Genomic DNA, 16,047 nt, shown 5'->3' with positions numbered 1-16,047 from the left:
TTTATGCATATGCGCGAGCTCAGTCCACCTGAAGCCCCTCTGTTCTGTCGCCGGAGAGAGAGACACAGACTAGCATGGAGGTTTCATCTCGCCGAGGACTTGCTGCTGACGCTTCCCGGAGTTTCCCGGGGCCACGGTTCTGGCCGGTGCCAATAGCTGGGCGCCGATTTGTTCCCGGTGATCCGGCCGAGATTTCGGTGGGGGTCCCGACGCCGATACGTCACCGGGTGTCCGGCGAATGCTGTTTTCGGCACCGATGAGTACCAGAGCGACCGGGGCTTGCATGCGGGCCGTGGGCGCGGTGGAGACGACAGCGGTGGAGAGGAGACGGGACGCGCTGGAACGGAGATCAGTATGGATGTATGAACTATTATTCTGTATATTAACAGTCTACAGCGGAGTTAGTTACACCATTGGTCGGCCGTGGCACGTGGCACACCCATACAGCCATATACTAGGTTTTGACCTAGTCTTGTTATTGCACAAACCACACAATGCTACAAACAAAATATTGATTTACATTTGTAGCCTATATAAAGTGTGATTATACATGTATAAATGTTTTCCGTTTTACAAAGTCTTTCTTTATTCTATTGCAATATTTTTTCAAATAAAGTGATTCATATGCAGCAGCTTTCCATGCTTGTCATTATCATTTGTCACAATGAGGCAGTTCTATGTAGTTCACTAGTATTGAACCAGTCCCAGACGTAATACTATATAACAATATAAAAACGTATGGTGCAATGTAGCAAAATACGTAGTCCATGAGAATTTATTTAAATAAGTCCAAAAGCTTCCTCTGGCTTTTTGAATCCCACGTACTGTCCAGTGGAAGAAGGGTATTTGTCACGGATGGCTGCGATGACACAGGATGGCAAAACTTTCCTGTTGCCTTTGCCGAGTCTTTCACCTTTCAAGACTCACTCCAACACAACCCGGTATGCCACCAACCTACACTGACTGTAAAAGAACAAAAAAATACATTGTGATTTCGCACTGGGCACAGCACATAACACGTAATACAACAGCATTATAATTCTAGTAGCCACCAAACAAATGACGTTATATAGCCATGCTAGAAAATGAAACTTCTACTGAGAGCGTGTCGTTTGGTCCTGTGAGTCTTGGTCGTTTCATCCAGTTGATTTTCAGTAAATGGAACACCATCTCCAGAACACCACGGGTTAATCGATAATGCACGGTCTTTGAACGGCAGCGCTCTCGTCAATGGAGATATCAAGATCCTCCAGCGGTGGCATGAACAAGTCCCATTCAATGCAGCAAAGGCTCTTTTCTTCTACTGGCATTAGTTTACATTTCCTACAACTACAACAGGGAGCGTATCTATGTTCCCAGGGTCCTATGTTTCCCAGATTTATATGGCACATAATGGGAACATGACAAAAGGTCCTATGTTCCCAGGGTCCTATGTTCCCCAGTTCTACATATGTGCTCTCCTAGGGTCCTATGTTCCCAGGGTCCTATGTTCCCCAGTTCTACATATGTGCTCTCCTAGGGTCCTATGTTCCCAGGGTCCTATGTTCCCCAGTTCTACATATGTGCTCTCCTAGGGTCCTATGTTCCCAGGGTCCTATGTTTAACCCTAACCCAACCCTAACCCAAACCCTAACCCTAACCCAAACCCTAACCCTAAGTAACCATATTAAGCGAATACAGAGCTGGGGAACATCTTTTTCAGGTTGTGCAATTGTGTTGTGTATGTGCAATTTATTTGATAGCCAAAAGTCCTGTTATCAATACATGGAAGGATAGGTAATAATGTTTTTAAAGGTTATAGTAGTATGGGCTGTAGTAAAAGCCGCTGTTGTAATATCAGTAGTAGAAGTAATATAATTAGCAGTAGTAGTATTTGGACTATCAGTATTAGAAACAGTAGAAGTATTGTAGGAATAATAGTAGTTGTAGCAGTAGTACTAGTTGTAGCACCAGTAGTAGTATAACAGTAATAGTCGTAGTAGTTTCAGTGTTTGAAGTAGTTGAATTAGTAGTTTAAAATGGTAGCAGTATTAGTAACAGTAGAAGTAGCAATAGTAGTAGTAGTAGTATTTGGACTATCAGTATTAGAAGCAGTAGAAGTAGTGGTAAACAGTGGTAAAACTGTGGTAAAAGTAGTAGTAGTGATTTTCTTGATTTTGTTTTATTTTCCGTGTCATGCACACAAAGTGCCCAACCCTCATGGGTTTACAAGATACCAAAGTTACAGTCGCAGTGGTCACACATTTCATTACATTTCACATCATTACAAAATTACAGATTATTATACAGCTCGGTCTTAAACAAAATATTCTGCCTTCTCTCCCAAGCTTGGCAAATAAAATCTGCTACAAAAAAGATTCCCTTCTTGAAGCACAACTCAAGTTTTTCATAATCATCCAGCCCAAAGAAATCAACATAAATAGAGGAAATTTTACTAAAAAGTACATCCCATACGTCCTCGTAGACAGGACAGTCAAACAAAAAATGACAAAATAACTCACACAACAAACAAAGTCTGTCCTCGTCTGGAGTGGCTTTAAACCTGCCGGTCTCTAGGGCTAATGCTAATGTTCCTGAACGTAACTGTGCACACAGGGATCTTTGTCTTTTGTTTAAATTATACTTCACATAAGGTTCTACACTGTAGCTAATATTTACGAGACAATAAGTTCGTGATTTTTGTTTATACCATATATCAACAGACCATTTTTCTTTATACATGAGAAACATTTTACTCCTAATCTCCTGAATATCACAAAGTAACCTGTTCTGGAAAATGAATGACAAATCGTTCAAATAAAATAAGGATTTCAACTCACTGGCCCAGGGATGACCATGCAAAATGTCCCAATTAAATATCTTTTTAGTGAGTCTCTGATCAGACATCTTCACAAGTCTATTCCAAAGCCGAAGCATTTGACTTATATGTCTGATGTTAGGAGATTCCCATCCCATATCTCCACTAATGGCCAAAAGTGAAGTAAATTTATGGACTCCCAAAAAAGATCAAATAGCTCTGTGATGCACAGTGTTGCAACTTGTATGTTCACGGAAACCCCAAACACCAGAAGCATAGTCAGACACAGGACACACACATGAATTATAGAGTAGTAGAGTAGTAGTAGTAGCAGCAGTAGTAGTAGGACTTGTAAAAGTCATAAGTCATAAAAGCAGCACTCAGTACTAGAAGTAATACAATTAGCAGTAGTAGCAGTATATGGACTATCAGTATTAGAAACAGTAGAAGTAGCAATAGTGGTGGTAGCAGCAGTAGTAGTAGTGAAAGCATTTGTCATTCTAGTAGTTGTATAATAATAGCAGAAGTAGAAGTTGCAGTAGTAGTGATAGTTATGGTAGTAGTAGCCTACTTGCAGTAGTAACTGTTACAGTAGTATGTAGTTGAAATAGTACTAGCACAGGTAGCAGCGGTAGTGGTAAAAGTAATAGCAGTAATACCATTAGTAATATTAGTTGTTGTAGAAGGAGTAACACAATTAGTAGTAGTAATAGTAGTATTATTTGCAGTAGTAGTTGTAGTAGTAATAGTAGAAGTTGTAGTAGTAATAGTAGAAGTAGTAGTAGTAGCAGTAGTAGTAGTAGCAGTATTAGAAGTAATAGTAGTAGTGGTAGTAGTAGCAGCAGCAATAGTTGTAATGGAAGTAGCATCAGTCACTGTAGATGTAGTGGTAAGTACACCTGTGTGTGTGTGTGTGTGTGCGTGTGTGTGTGTGTGTGTGTGTGTGTGTGCGCGCGTGTGTGTGTGTGTGTGTGTGTGTATGGGTGTGTGTGTGTGTGTGTGTGTGGGTGTCTGTCTGCCTCTCTCCCTGGTTCCTGTCAGTGAGCAGGTGTACTCACTCCCTAATCACACACTCTCTATATTAGAGTGTGGAGACTATGGCAAACTCTGAAACAAACGTTCATAACTCAAAAAAACTACAAATGCTATCACTTAGATATTTGCACTGTGAGTGACAGAAGAAGCAGGTGTACATTTTGATGTGTAATATATGTATGTAGTGTTAAAATTGTGGAAATGATTGCAGTTTAAAATGAAAAAGGCTCTTGAAAATAGGCATGTAGCACTAGTGTTGAACAAACATTCATAACTCAAAAACCATTCATAACTCAATGCTTATGTAATAAATCCTTAAAATGAGTGGTATTCCCCTTAAAGAAAAAGATAGTTTGTGTAAAGGACCTCATTATCTTCATCATGAGCATCATCACTGTTGCTCATGCTGTTTCATTGTTACAGAGACCTTCACTGGTAAAATCTTCAGTGGGAGTGTATCAAGAGTCAAAATGTATGGAAACAGCCTGTCAGTGAAAGTGTGTGTGAAGGTGTGTATGTGTGTGTTAGTATCAGGATCAGAGAATGACAGCTTTCCTCTGGTCCAGTCCAGATGCAGTCTGATCCTCTGGAGCCCCTCCCTCACTGGGAGAACCCAGGCTGCATTTGATGGAGAGTCTGTTGTATATTCACCATTAGAGCATACTATTCCCCTGAATCCAGACTGTATGAGTCCCTTCCTCTGGACAGACTCTGCTATCACACCCAGTCTCCAGTATGTATTGTCTCCAACCTCAACATCCCAGCTGTGAGTTCCTGAGTCAAAACCCTCAGAGCCCAGGATCCAGCGGTAGTCAAACCTCTCTGGGTTTTCAGGAAGCTGTTGTCTCTTTCCACGTCTCACACTGGTCAGATCTTCAGACAGGATGAGTTCTGGATTGGCAGTGTTTGGGTCCAGAATCACAGGAGTGTAGGAGACCATCTCCTTCATCTTGTCCCAGACCGTGAAGCTCAGGTTGCCCAGGTGTTTGGCCTCGTCTATCAGAGCTCCTGAGACCAGCTGTGGATCCTCCAGCAGGGGGCGCTGGACTCTTTTCACTGTAGCCTTGTAGTTCTGCAGGAACGAGGCGTCTTCAGCTCTCAGCTCCTTCTCTATGGCTCTGACTGTGTCTGAAAGAGCTGCTATCTCTCTGCTCAGACCCTCAATCTTCTTCTTCATCATCCGACTCCTCTGCTCCTCTTCCTCCCTCAGTGCAGCGATCCTGGCCTCCTCTTCCTCTTTTAGAAACTGGTGAAGTTTCCTAAACTCCCTCCTAATCTGCCTCTCTGTGCGTCGAGACTGGACCTTAATGTGTTCTGCTGTTTGATCACAGTTTCCTTTAACTTGATTAAACAGCTTCAGTTTCTCCTGTAAGGGCTTCAGTGATTTCTGGAGTTCCTCCTTGCGATCTTGTGCAGCTTCATCAATGGGTCTGAATCTGTGATTGTTGTGTTTTTCTGAATCTTGACAGACAACACACACTGGCTGCTGATGGTTCAGACAGAAGAGCTTGAGTTTCTCAGAGTGCAGACTGCAGAGAACCTCAGACTCTGCTGAAGCTCTCTGATCTCTCTCCACTAATAAAGCCTCACACAAGTTCTTTAACACCAAGTTACAAGGTGGTTCACTCCTTGAAGATCTTCTCTTACAGACTGGACACTCGTGTATTTGTTTCTCTGTCCACCATTCCTGCAGACAGGCTTTACAGAAGCTGTGGCTACATGACAGGAGGACAGGATCTTTAAAGATGTCAGGGCAGACAGGACAGGAGAGATCCTTCTCTGATCTGGAAGCCATTTTCTCTCTGTGTGAAGCTGAAAACACTCCAGGCAGACTGCTGTATGTCAGTCGTGGTATCACTCCCTCCTCTAGAAGGTTCCCTGAAAGTTTCTTTCACTTTGAGTCATGGTTCTTCTAAAACTCCCATTCAGTGTGAGGAATCAGCAACAGGTTGAAGTGGCAGTATTCCAGTATTCCCAGTATTCCCTCCTGTAGCTGTCCTCCTTCAGTGGAAGTCGTGGGTTTGGTCTGAAGGTGAATCTTATCATCTGTCTCTCAGCGTGTGTCTCTTCTCAGTGAGGAGTGGAAGAATAACAACCTCTGTTTCCTGGTTTGTCTGAGCTGAGTCATATAAGGGGTGGAGCTTTGTCAGACCAGGGGTGAGTTCCAAAGTCTCTTTTTATACACACACGTACACACACGTACACACACACACACACACACACACACACATACACATACATGCACACCATTACATCTACACACATAATTGATAGATTACATGAGATGGATCACAAACATTTCTATTTACGGTCCTTTTCCCATCTAATTTTTCCTGAAATTGTACATTTAACACAGGAATGTGAAACTGTCATAAAATGTTCCACTCCACTGAAGACAGTGAGTGCAATGAGACTTGTCATTTCCAATAAACACTGGACTTTATACTTAGTTTGTTGATAAGATTCGACATCAACACACCCAGGCCTCATAGTGTTCCTTTATGTTAGTTAGAAGAACCATGTCAAACATCAGCAATCAGCTAGTATTTCGGGGAACAGATTAGAAGATGGAAATATTGCAAATCTGTTGTCTTTGATCCTTAGAATGTTGAGAAATGATACATCAAATTGGAAAAAAATTCTAAAGAAATAGTGGAGGCGAGAAGGACAATATAAAACTGCTGACCTAATAATAAGTCAGTCAGGATCACTCGTCATGAAGTTAAGACCATTATTCTCCCTGTGTGAATCCAAGCAGCACCTGAGGGAGTTTGATTCCCTCAGTACGGCCTGTCAGGCGGTGGCTTCCTACAAGGCTGCCAATCGTCGGCACACCTCTTTCTGCAATGAGCCAACCGCAAGTGATGGGCATGACCATTGGCCTGCCAGACTGCATTTCTCAATTGATTCCTCAAAGGCAACAGGTATGAAGTGATAGGCTCTTAGGCAGCACAATGGCACATTGCCTTCTGGGAAGCATAGCAAGAGAACTTAGCATACCTGACAGCCAAGCAATAATCGATTGTCTTGTAGGCTGCTTAACAATACCAGGTGGCTGACAGGAAGCAAAGCAATACAGAGGCAGAGGTGGGATGTAACAAAGTAAAAATACGTCATTACTGTACTTCAGTAAGATTTTCAAGTATCTGTACTTTACTCAAGTTTTTCTTTCACTGGAGATTTTTTACTTTTACTCACTACATTTCAAAAGAAAAATCTGTACTTTCTACTCACTACATTTTCAAAACAGACTCATTACTCTCGGGAAATCATCAACTGATTTTCTAAAAAAAAAAAAATATTTTCAGCATCAGACGGCTTCCATCCCGGAAGCAGCTGATCAAGAGCCAGATGTGATCGGCTGCTTGTTCAGCAAAGCGACACCAAAAAGTAGGGAAAGAGAGAGAGAGAGAAGCAACACGAAGAAGAGAGAAGCAACAAGAGAGAGAGTTAGTGTTAGCGTTAGTGAATTCAGCTGCTATTGTTTACAGTCCGATTAGCAACTTGAGACACGAGAATGGAGTTGGAGTTGCGAGACGACGTCTCATATGCAGATATCTGTTTATAGAGATTAGCCGAAATGTCGTCTGGACCTCAAACACCTACACCGACTCTCGCGTCTCAAGTTGCTAATCGGACTGTAAACAATGACCAGCGTACGGAAGAGGAAGTCTTGGCCCGGATGTCCGCTGGCTACACCGGAAACCCCGAAATATTGGCCGTCGCCCCCAGAGTCTAATCGTCGTCAGACTGATAGACGATGGGTTCTGAGATTGCTTTGTACCTGCTTCCTTTGAGTAATCAATCGTGAAATGCAGTCTGGCAAGGCAATGCTACTTTTTTGAAGTCTTCAGAAGTCTACTTTTTTAGAAATGAAAACCAAAAATGCAATGAGCACTGCCATGGAATTTGAGAATCTTTTTTTTATTGTCGGCCTCATGCTGAAAACACTGAAAGTGTCACAACACGGAGCATCACATGACGTGTGTCACATGACACCCCTATAGCACAGACAAGAAGCAACTGCCAATGCGTGTCAGCAGCATTGTGCTTGTGATTCCCGGCTCTTCTCAGCATGAGTAGAGGTAGAGGCACATTGATGCTGAAGAAACAGAACAGAGCATGAACTGTTGCCTTTACAGTTTAGGAGTTATTGGCCAAAATGTAAATTTGCATGTTATAGTACCACCATCTAGCTGATTGGATTTTTATTGTGCATCAGGTGAGAGGGAGATTTGAAACCTATTACCAAGTTTAAATGCTGTGACGCCCATGGTGGTGCCCGTGCAGAGCTTGGGATCTCTGGGAACACTTGCGTGGTTTTCTTCCTACCTGGCCGACCGCACCGATCAGGTTTCATAGAGAGGTTCTCTTTCCTCACCATGTATCCTCACCACTGGGGTCCCTCAGGGCTCAGTCCTTGGCCCCCTCCTATTCTCGCTTTACACTATGTCCCTTGGCTTGGTCATCACATCACACAAATTTTCCTACCACCTCCTCTGACAGACAGGTTCAGGAACCCATCTCTGCATGCCTGGCTGACATCTCCAGGTGGATGTCCTCCCACCACCTCAAGCTCAGTTTGGACAAGACTGAGCTGCTCTTCTTCCCTGTTCCCTACTAGATCACTCCATCACCACTGACAACCAACTGTGCTATGAGGCACACATTGCAACCACTGTTTGATGCTGTAGATTTGCTCATATCAGTTGGATCAGACTCTACCTACCTACCTACTAAGTTGTTTTACTTGCCTAAACTTAACTGTTAGCTAACCTTTTCATTTGACGAACAGGTGAAAATGGCGTGTCCACTTCGTACTATTGTTACATAATCCAAATTGTGGTGGAGGAAAAATAATCTTCACATAATTTGTGTCCACAACACGTAGTCTGCGTTTCAGACTGTGTGCTCATTTCACAAAATTGTATGAGATCACGTTGTATGGAAGCTAGCTGCTACTATTAGGCTGCATAGAAGGTTCAATATATCCATTTGCTAGCTTGCAGACAGCTAAGTGTTTAAAACAGCATATTGCAGCCTGACAGGCCTATAGTTTTTTGTCATGTTTGGATATTTAGTAGTGGTTGGGTAGAATATTGTGCATGTTTGCATGCATAATCACTACAATGAGGGATACAAAACACAGAATTTTTTGGGAAGAAATCATGTAAATTACCACATTTTTTTCCAAACATTTAACTGCCTCTGAAGCTAGCTAGCTGAGCCGGTACCATGCGGTGGAAAAGCGGCATCAGACACTACCTAGTCAACCTAGCTTGATTTATCAAGTTGATATGTTCCCAACACAATCCAATCATTAAGGTTTTGCAACTTCTTGATCAAGCGGGGGGAGTAAGATGATTTGCTGTGGAGATTAGCAAAACACAGTGTGACATGGCTTGTGATTGGCTAGGTAAGGAGTGGGGCGGGGCCACTGTTGGGAGCCTTTAGGAGGTGAAGCCTTCCAGTCAACACTCAGGGAACAAAAGTCCCTAATCATGGTTGTTTATTTCTTTATTGCTTATTTACTTATTCTTTTATCTTATTTACTTATTCTTTTATCTGTGTGTGAATGTGAATATTTTGTGAAGCATGCTGTCTTTTAATAAAATATGAAATTGGGAAAAATAAAAAAAGACAATATAAAACTGCAGATGTCAGTGGAAAATAAGCAGCTGTACGATTTTATTGTTACTGACATTAGTTTGTCCACTTGTGTAAATATAATCACATAGTTGTATCAAATCAAATCTAAATGTCTACAAGACAATTTAATTTTCTGTAATTGGTAATTCTTATTTATTGATTTTTATTTTGTATCAAATAAAGAATAGAGAAAAACAAGTTTAAATCTCTTTCTCTCTCTCTGTTTCTCTAAAGCGGTTCTCTCTTCCTCTCTTTCCTTTCACCCTTATTGAAAAACTTCTTCTTCCTCTTCTCTCCCATTGGTCCATGCTCCCTGTCCCCTCTTCTGATTGGTTGATTCTCCTGCCACTCAAAAATGTCCTCCAACAGCGAGTTTCCTCTGAGAGAATAGCTGATCCGGGACCAGGAGAGGACAGAGCCACGGTAAGAGCTGGAGACACACACACACACACACACACACACACACACACACACATATACACACACACATACACACACAAGTATTAAACGGTCACATCACAGATGCCCATAACTGTTGAAGGCAAAGACTTTAAACCATATGTAAACTTGGTAACACTTAAGATTAGGGAACACATAATAACTATTAATACATTTCTTATTAATATGCATATTAGTAGTGTGTTGGTTCATTGTTAGTCATTACAAACCACTTATTAGCACCTTAATCTGCTACTCTAGTGTATTCTACAAGTATAGCCTATTAATTTAAGCAGCCACCTCATTAGTGCTTATAGCAGTCAGTAAGGAAGTTGTTGCACATAAACTGGGCTTTTAGTCTGCTTAGCTCAGTTTGGGGCTTATCAGGTGCTAGTATCACAGGTTACTGAGGGAAATTATTAAGCTATTGAGGGAAAACCCATAGTTTATATGTGTTCCCTAATTGTCCCCCACCAAAGGGGGACTATGGATCGGTCTCCGTCTGTTAGTTTGTTTGTTTGTTTGTTTGTTTGTTAGTTTGTTAGTCACACTGTAACGTTGACTTTGTGCCGCTAGGGGGCGGCATTGACAATGAATGGGGACTCAGTGGTAAAGCAGGTCATACAGTTAAAGTTATCATACAATGTGGGGGACAATGAATAAGGACTCAGTGGTAAAGCAGGTCATACAGTTAAAGTTATCATACAATGTGGGGGACAATGAATAAGGACTCAGTGGTAAAGCGATACAGTTAAAATTATCATAGGTAACATAATAGTCTACACACGCTACACACTTGGAGACATCAGACTGGGTTGATGTGTTGAAGTGAGAGTCAATGGAGAATTTTTGGGCAAACCTCTAACCACAAGACACTGTAGTTATTGTCCAGTTGTTGGACTGTTGTTCTGTTATTGCATCATCACTGCACTACCACTGTGCCTCAGTGTTGACTACTTATATCATATTACCACTTACCTACTGTGCAATACCACATATCACTTATCATTTAGCATTTATATTATTCATAACACTCACGCTCCTGGTGTTGTATGTTATATTGTATATTGTATTATAAATTGTATTGTAGTGTACATTGTGTAATGTACGGATTGTATTTATTGCGTATTGTAGTTCTTATATTTTGTACTGTATTGAGTAAAAACAGGACAATTACAGTTACTACATTTCAAGATATAACTTGTAAGCCTAATTCTGAGGAGAGTAGGCAACAGAAATATATGGTCAATCTGTCCTTTCATTGTCCCATATGAAAACACCCAAGGGTGGAACTACATCACTGGTGGGGGACAACATGTTTACTATTTGCTTGTCTAAAATGTTACCGTAAATGGTAAAAAAGATGCTACGTGTATCTTTTTAACATCAATAAATCATCACTGTATTAATTTTTGAGATGGTATAATAGTATAATTTCCGTAAACAAACGAGACCATCGCTAAGAAGATTCTCAGCCTCTACACTGCAAAAAGGAAAGTTGTCCGAAGCCGCTACCGTTTTGTGAAATCAGGGCCCATATATTTTTATGATATTAGTATAATATGAATTCCTACCATGCCATCATATCATATTGTGAAATTTTGTTTAGGTTCCTGTTGAACTTTCACACTGCTGTCCATCAAATGCTGCTGGGGATTACTTTACGGCACAAAACAGCTGAAAATGGAACCTTTTTTACTCTGCAAGTAATCCACTCACACACACACACACACACACACACACACACACACACACACACACACACACACACACACACACACACACAGCGTCATACCCGTAGTAGCCGTTCATGTAGTTGATGATCTCTCTGTAGCGAAGAGGGTAGTCCCATACCTGGACGTCAGTCAACTGACCATCAAAACCTGGGATGTCAATCACAGGCTCACCTGTCAACACAGACTAAACACACACACACACACACACACACACACACACACACACACACACACACAGATACACAGACATACGCAGAGAACGAATGACAGATTTAATTTGCTGGTTGAAGGTGACGACACACCTTCCATCCTTTTATCTCTCTCTCCACCTACATGTAAAACCCACAGCTGAATCCAACAAGTTCAAGGTTGTTGAAAGGCATTCTGGGAAACGTAGGAAATCACTAGCTAGAAGTAGACAAGGCAGGTTGAGGGAAAGTGGGTAAATGACAACACTTCAACACTAAATAACTCCTGAATGTGTTGAACATCACAGACTGCGATCCAACAGCAGAAGATGATCTGAAGGAAATTTTAATTAAAATCCTCATCTTTTCTTTCACTTTATCTGTTATTCTTTTAATCTGACATTGTGTTTTATACATTGTCTTAGCCTATGTAATGGCTGTATTTTATGGCGTATTTATGTATTTTATGTTTGTTTTAAAATGCTAAACACTTTGACTGCAAGTCTACAAAGATGCTCAACAAGTGAAGTTGACTTTCTATGCTCCTCTGTCCTCACCTGCACCGGCAGCTTCTTCCTGACACTGATATTCCCGCCGCTAAACACCTGGGCCACGCCCTTCATTGTATCCACGGTGACGCAGACTCTGGTCCAGAAGTCCGGTCTGACATTGGACCAGAACGTCCTGTAGGACCTGAAGGACAGGGAGTAGTAGCCGCTGCTAAATGACAGGTCGCACCCACCAATGGGGCTTCCTGACAGCGTCATGCGGGAGGAGCTGTCGGGACTGAGGGTGAAGATTTGTTGGTAGTCCGTTGCCTCGGCGACGTAACGCAGACACACGGACACACCTGCAGGGGTCAGAGTTCACACAGGTCAGTGTTGATCAATTGGTTGAATTTGACAAATTTCAATTACTAACATGTACAGTTCTTCAGACAGAGGATATTTAAGCTGTATCACACTCCAGGTCATGCACAGCACAACATTGTGCGTAATATTGCTTTTATACAACAGTTCTATAAACAAAGATATAATAATAACTAATAATAACCATTATTACCATTATTACCTCCGCCAAGGAGGTTATGTTTTCGGTGCCGTTTGTTTGTCTGTCAGCAGGATTACGGATTTTCATGAAACTTGGTGGAAGGGTGTAGCACGGGCCAAGGAAGAACCCATTCAATTTTGGAGCGGATCCGGATCCGACTCACAAACATCAATAATAGCACGAACCTTGGCGGAGGTCTGCGCTCTCCGAGTGCCCTTCTAGTTTATCAAGTAATGGTAATTTGATACAACAGATTATGATTTTTGTCTTTTATTCGTTTCCACCAACAAAAACAGTTCCCTAGTAGTTTCCACATAGTTTCCACTATGTGTTGCCAAGCAACACATAAACCGTTTCCCGACTGCAGGCTAGCTGCTTTGTATCGTACACATTCATCTGCAGCTTCCTCTCCTCCTCTCATCCTGCTCATAATTTAGGTCAAATGTTATTTTCAGAAATGTATCCACCTGTGCGCTGTCGCCAGGGCGAATGAAGTTTGATTTTTGTGTAATCAACAGCTATATTAGAACAGCTGTGAAGCGGAGTGATACATACAGTGAAACGTCACAGTGCTGTTGTACTGTGCCTCCTGTCCAATCAAATTACTCGACCGGAACTAACTGTTGTATAAACATGAATTAAAAGAAAAGGTTCAGGACAACACAACAAAGCTCAAGAGCTTATTTCTAAATCCAGCGTGTCTTGTGACCCTGCCCTCCACTGCCAGTACTCCTCCTAACCTGACTTTGTCTTTCAGGTGGGCGGGGCAGAGGGAGCAGCTGGGCCCAGTGCTCCCAGTGCTCCCAGTGCTCCCAGTGCTCCCAGGCTCTAACAACGTTTGCCACGTTTGCTCCAAACAGTGTGAAACATTTTACAACAGTTTTTGAGTTACGTTTGAGCCCATTCGGGGTGATCCTGCATTTTCATTCCCAGTGAGCACCAACCGGGATTTCAACGTTGATTTCTAGTTGAAAACTGGGTGATATTCGGTCTGAACGTCTCAGACCTCTTTTCTCCCTCTTTTCAATCAGCTAAAATGCGGTTACAACATCAACGTGTCACAAAACACACATTTGTTTAATCATTTGATAATTTGTTCAGTTGTAGCTTGAAAGAGAGACGATATTGAGACGTAATTTCAACGCATTTAATGTTTCATTTAAAATGTCATAAATATGGAACTATACAGGCTGTGTGCTGCCAATAAGAAGCTTCAGGACATCGTAATGGGAGCACTTCTATATATTAATGTAAAATAAGAAATTGCGCTTACTGCTGTAACGTACTTAGGTGGTACAGCTTCGACTACAACTGACACTGACATAGTTAAGTGGTGTATATACTAAGGGTTATATACTAAAATATTTAATGCAAAATGCAGCACACTCTGGTTGCCTGCTGGATAAGCTGCAGACCTCATAACTGCAACATCTGAGGTTTAAATCCTGCTGTGAACTTTTGTTGCATGTCGCCCCCCATCTCTCTCTCTCCCTTTATTTTTCCTGTCTTTGAACGTTGAACGTTCACATTTAGACCATATTTCACCGGTGTAATATCCCGGTGAAATATGGTCTAAATGTGAACGTTCAACGTTCTCGGCTTCCGTATACCAGCACTCTGTGTTTCTGTATGCTGTCTGTGAACATACTCACCTCTAGAGGGAGGCGCTGTCGTCCAGGAGGAGGTGCGGTAGGGAGTGGTGGTGGTGGGTTTCCAGGTGGTGGAGGTGCGGTGGGGAGTGGTGGTGGTGGGTGTCCAGGTGGTGGAGGTGCGGTAGGGAGTGGTGGTGGTGGGTCTCCAGGTGGTGGAGGTGCGGTGGGGAGTGGTGGTGGTGGGTCTCCAGGTGGTGGAGGTGCGGTAGGGAGTGGTGGTGGTGGGTCTCCAGGTGGTGGAGGTGCGGTAGGGAGTGGTGGTGGTGGGTCTCCAGGTGGTGGAGGAGGAATAAGGAGGAGAGGAGGTCCAGGGGTAAGAGGAGGGAGAGGGCGACGGGTTGAAGGACGGAGAGTAGAGGGAGACTCCTCCATTGTAACGAGACAGAGTGAACATCTTCCCCTTTAAATTATGTCCAGGATAGACTGGAGAGAGAGAGGGAGAGAGAGAGAGACAGAGAGAGAAAGAGAGAGAGAGAGAGAGAGACATGGAAAAAACAAAAAAGGGAAGCTGCACATTATATTTCATCGTATTCAACTGCTACATTTTATTTTGATACTGTATTTTTTGTATCTTTGTTACTTTATATCCTCAAGTGTACTTCATGCTAATAAAGCTCATTGAATTGAATTACTCTGAAATGAAAGAGAGAGAGAGAGAGAGAGAGAGAGAGAGAGAGAGAGAGAGAGGCAGAAGATTTACAAGTCTAAAGTTTATGTTGTTTGATGTTATGTTTCTGTCTACATGGAGGCCTGCTGCGTTCAGTCTGTGTGTGTGTGTGTGTGTCTGAAGTTCAGGAAGTACTGTATGTCGGGGTGTGTATGCGTATGTATGTATGTGTGTGTGTGTTTGTAGGCCTATCTGTGTAAATGGATGTGCATGTATTTATGTTATTGTTGTTGTTACAATACAATACAATACAACTTTATTGTCCACACGAGGTGGAAAACTGTGTTTGGCTCACAGGCATTACATAAGATCAACACAGTACATAAAATCACACAAAACGTGCATACGAAGAGACACTAGGAGGTACATAAGAGCATATGAAAGTGCATTAGCAGGAGTTCAGAATATTGACTGCATGGGGAATGAAGGATTTCCTAAAAACGTTTTTTGTCCCCCGAGGGACCCGATAACGCCTCCCAGAGTTCATCAGTTCAAACTGAGAGAATAAAGGATGAGAGTCGTCTCTAACGATGCTCAGGGCTTTGGTCCTGGTCCTGTGGAGGTATAAGTCACTCAGCTGGGTCTGGCGTTTTTTCACTTTTTTGCTGGCCATATTGACAATTCTGGCAAGTTTACCCCTTAATCTACAGTTAAGGTTGCCATACCATGCTGTAAGATTAAGAGAGTACACTCTCAATCAGAGCCTTGTACACAGTTTCTAGAATAGGATGGCTTACGTTGAAACTGTTAAGTCTTTTAAGAAGATAAAGGCACTGTAAATATTTCTTGTATATATATTCAGTGTTTTCAGAGAAGCTCAGTTTACAGTCCAAGA

At 42.2% G+C, this 16,047-nt stretch overlaps 2 protein-coding genes across 2 annotated transcripts in view; both read right to left on the bottom strand.

Annotated features, from left to right (window-relative positions):
• Window positions 1–4,223: 4,223 nt before the first annotated feature.
• Window positions 4,224–5,627, bottom strand: LOC139666297 (nuclear factor 7, ovary-like). Its single transcript, XM_071545470.1, has one exon. It carries the CDS (start codon window positions 5,625–5,627, stop codon window positions 4,224–4,226), a length of 1,404 nt encoding a protein of 467 aa, XP_071401571.1.
• Window positions 5,628–9,498: 3,871 nt separating this feature from the next.
• The window catches only part of LOC139666302 (mucin-3A-like), a 7,929-nt gene continuing 1,380 nt past the window's right edge, over window positions 9,499–16,047 (bottom strand). The window contains exons 2-5 of the mRNA XM_071545474.1: window positions 14,546–14,968; window positions 12,401–12,693; window positions 11,715–11,839; window positions 9,499–9,911 (exon numbers count right to left, since the gene is read on the bottom strand). Of these exons, the coding sequence (XP_071401575.1) occupies window positions 9,710–9,911; window positions 11,715–11,839; window positions 12,401–12,693; window positions 14,546–14,968 (1,043 nt within the window). The 3' untranslated portion in view covers window positions 9,499–9,709. The remainder of the gene's footprint in view (window positions 9,912–11,714; window positions 11,840–12,400; window positions 12,694–14,545; window positions 14,969–16,047) is intronic.

Source organism: Centroberyx affinis, unplaced genomic scaffold, assembly GCF_046629955.1.
Source record: "Centroberyx affinis isolate AG114_WGS23_722 - 3 ecotype Tasmania unplaced genomic scaffold, CSIRO-AGI_Caff_v1 ptg004929l_1, whole genome shotgun sequence".
NCBI lineage: Eukaryota > Metazoa > Chordata > Actinopteri > Beryciformes > Berycidae > Centroberyx > Centroberyx affinis.
The sequence above is the reverse complement of the archived record's forward strand: the minus strand, read 5'-3'. Positions and strand labels throughout refer to the sequence as shown.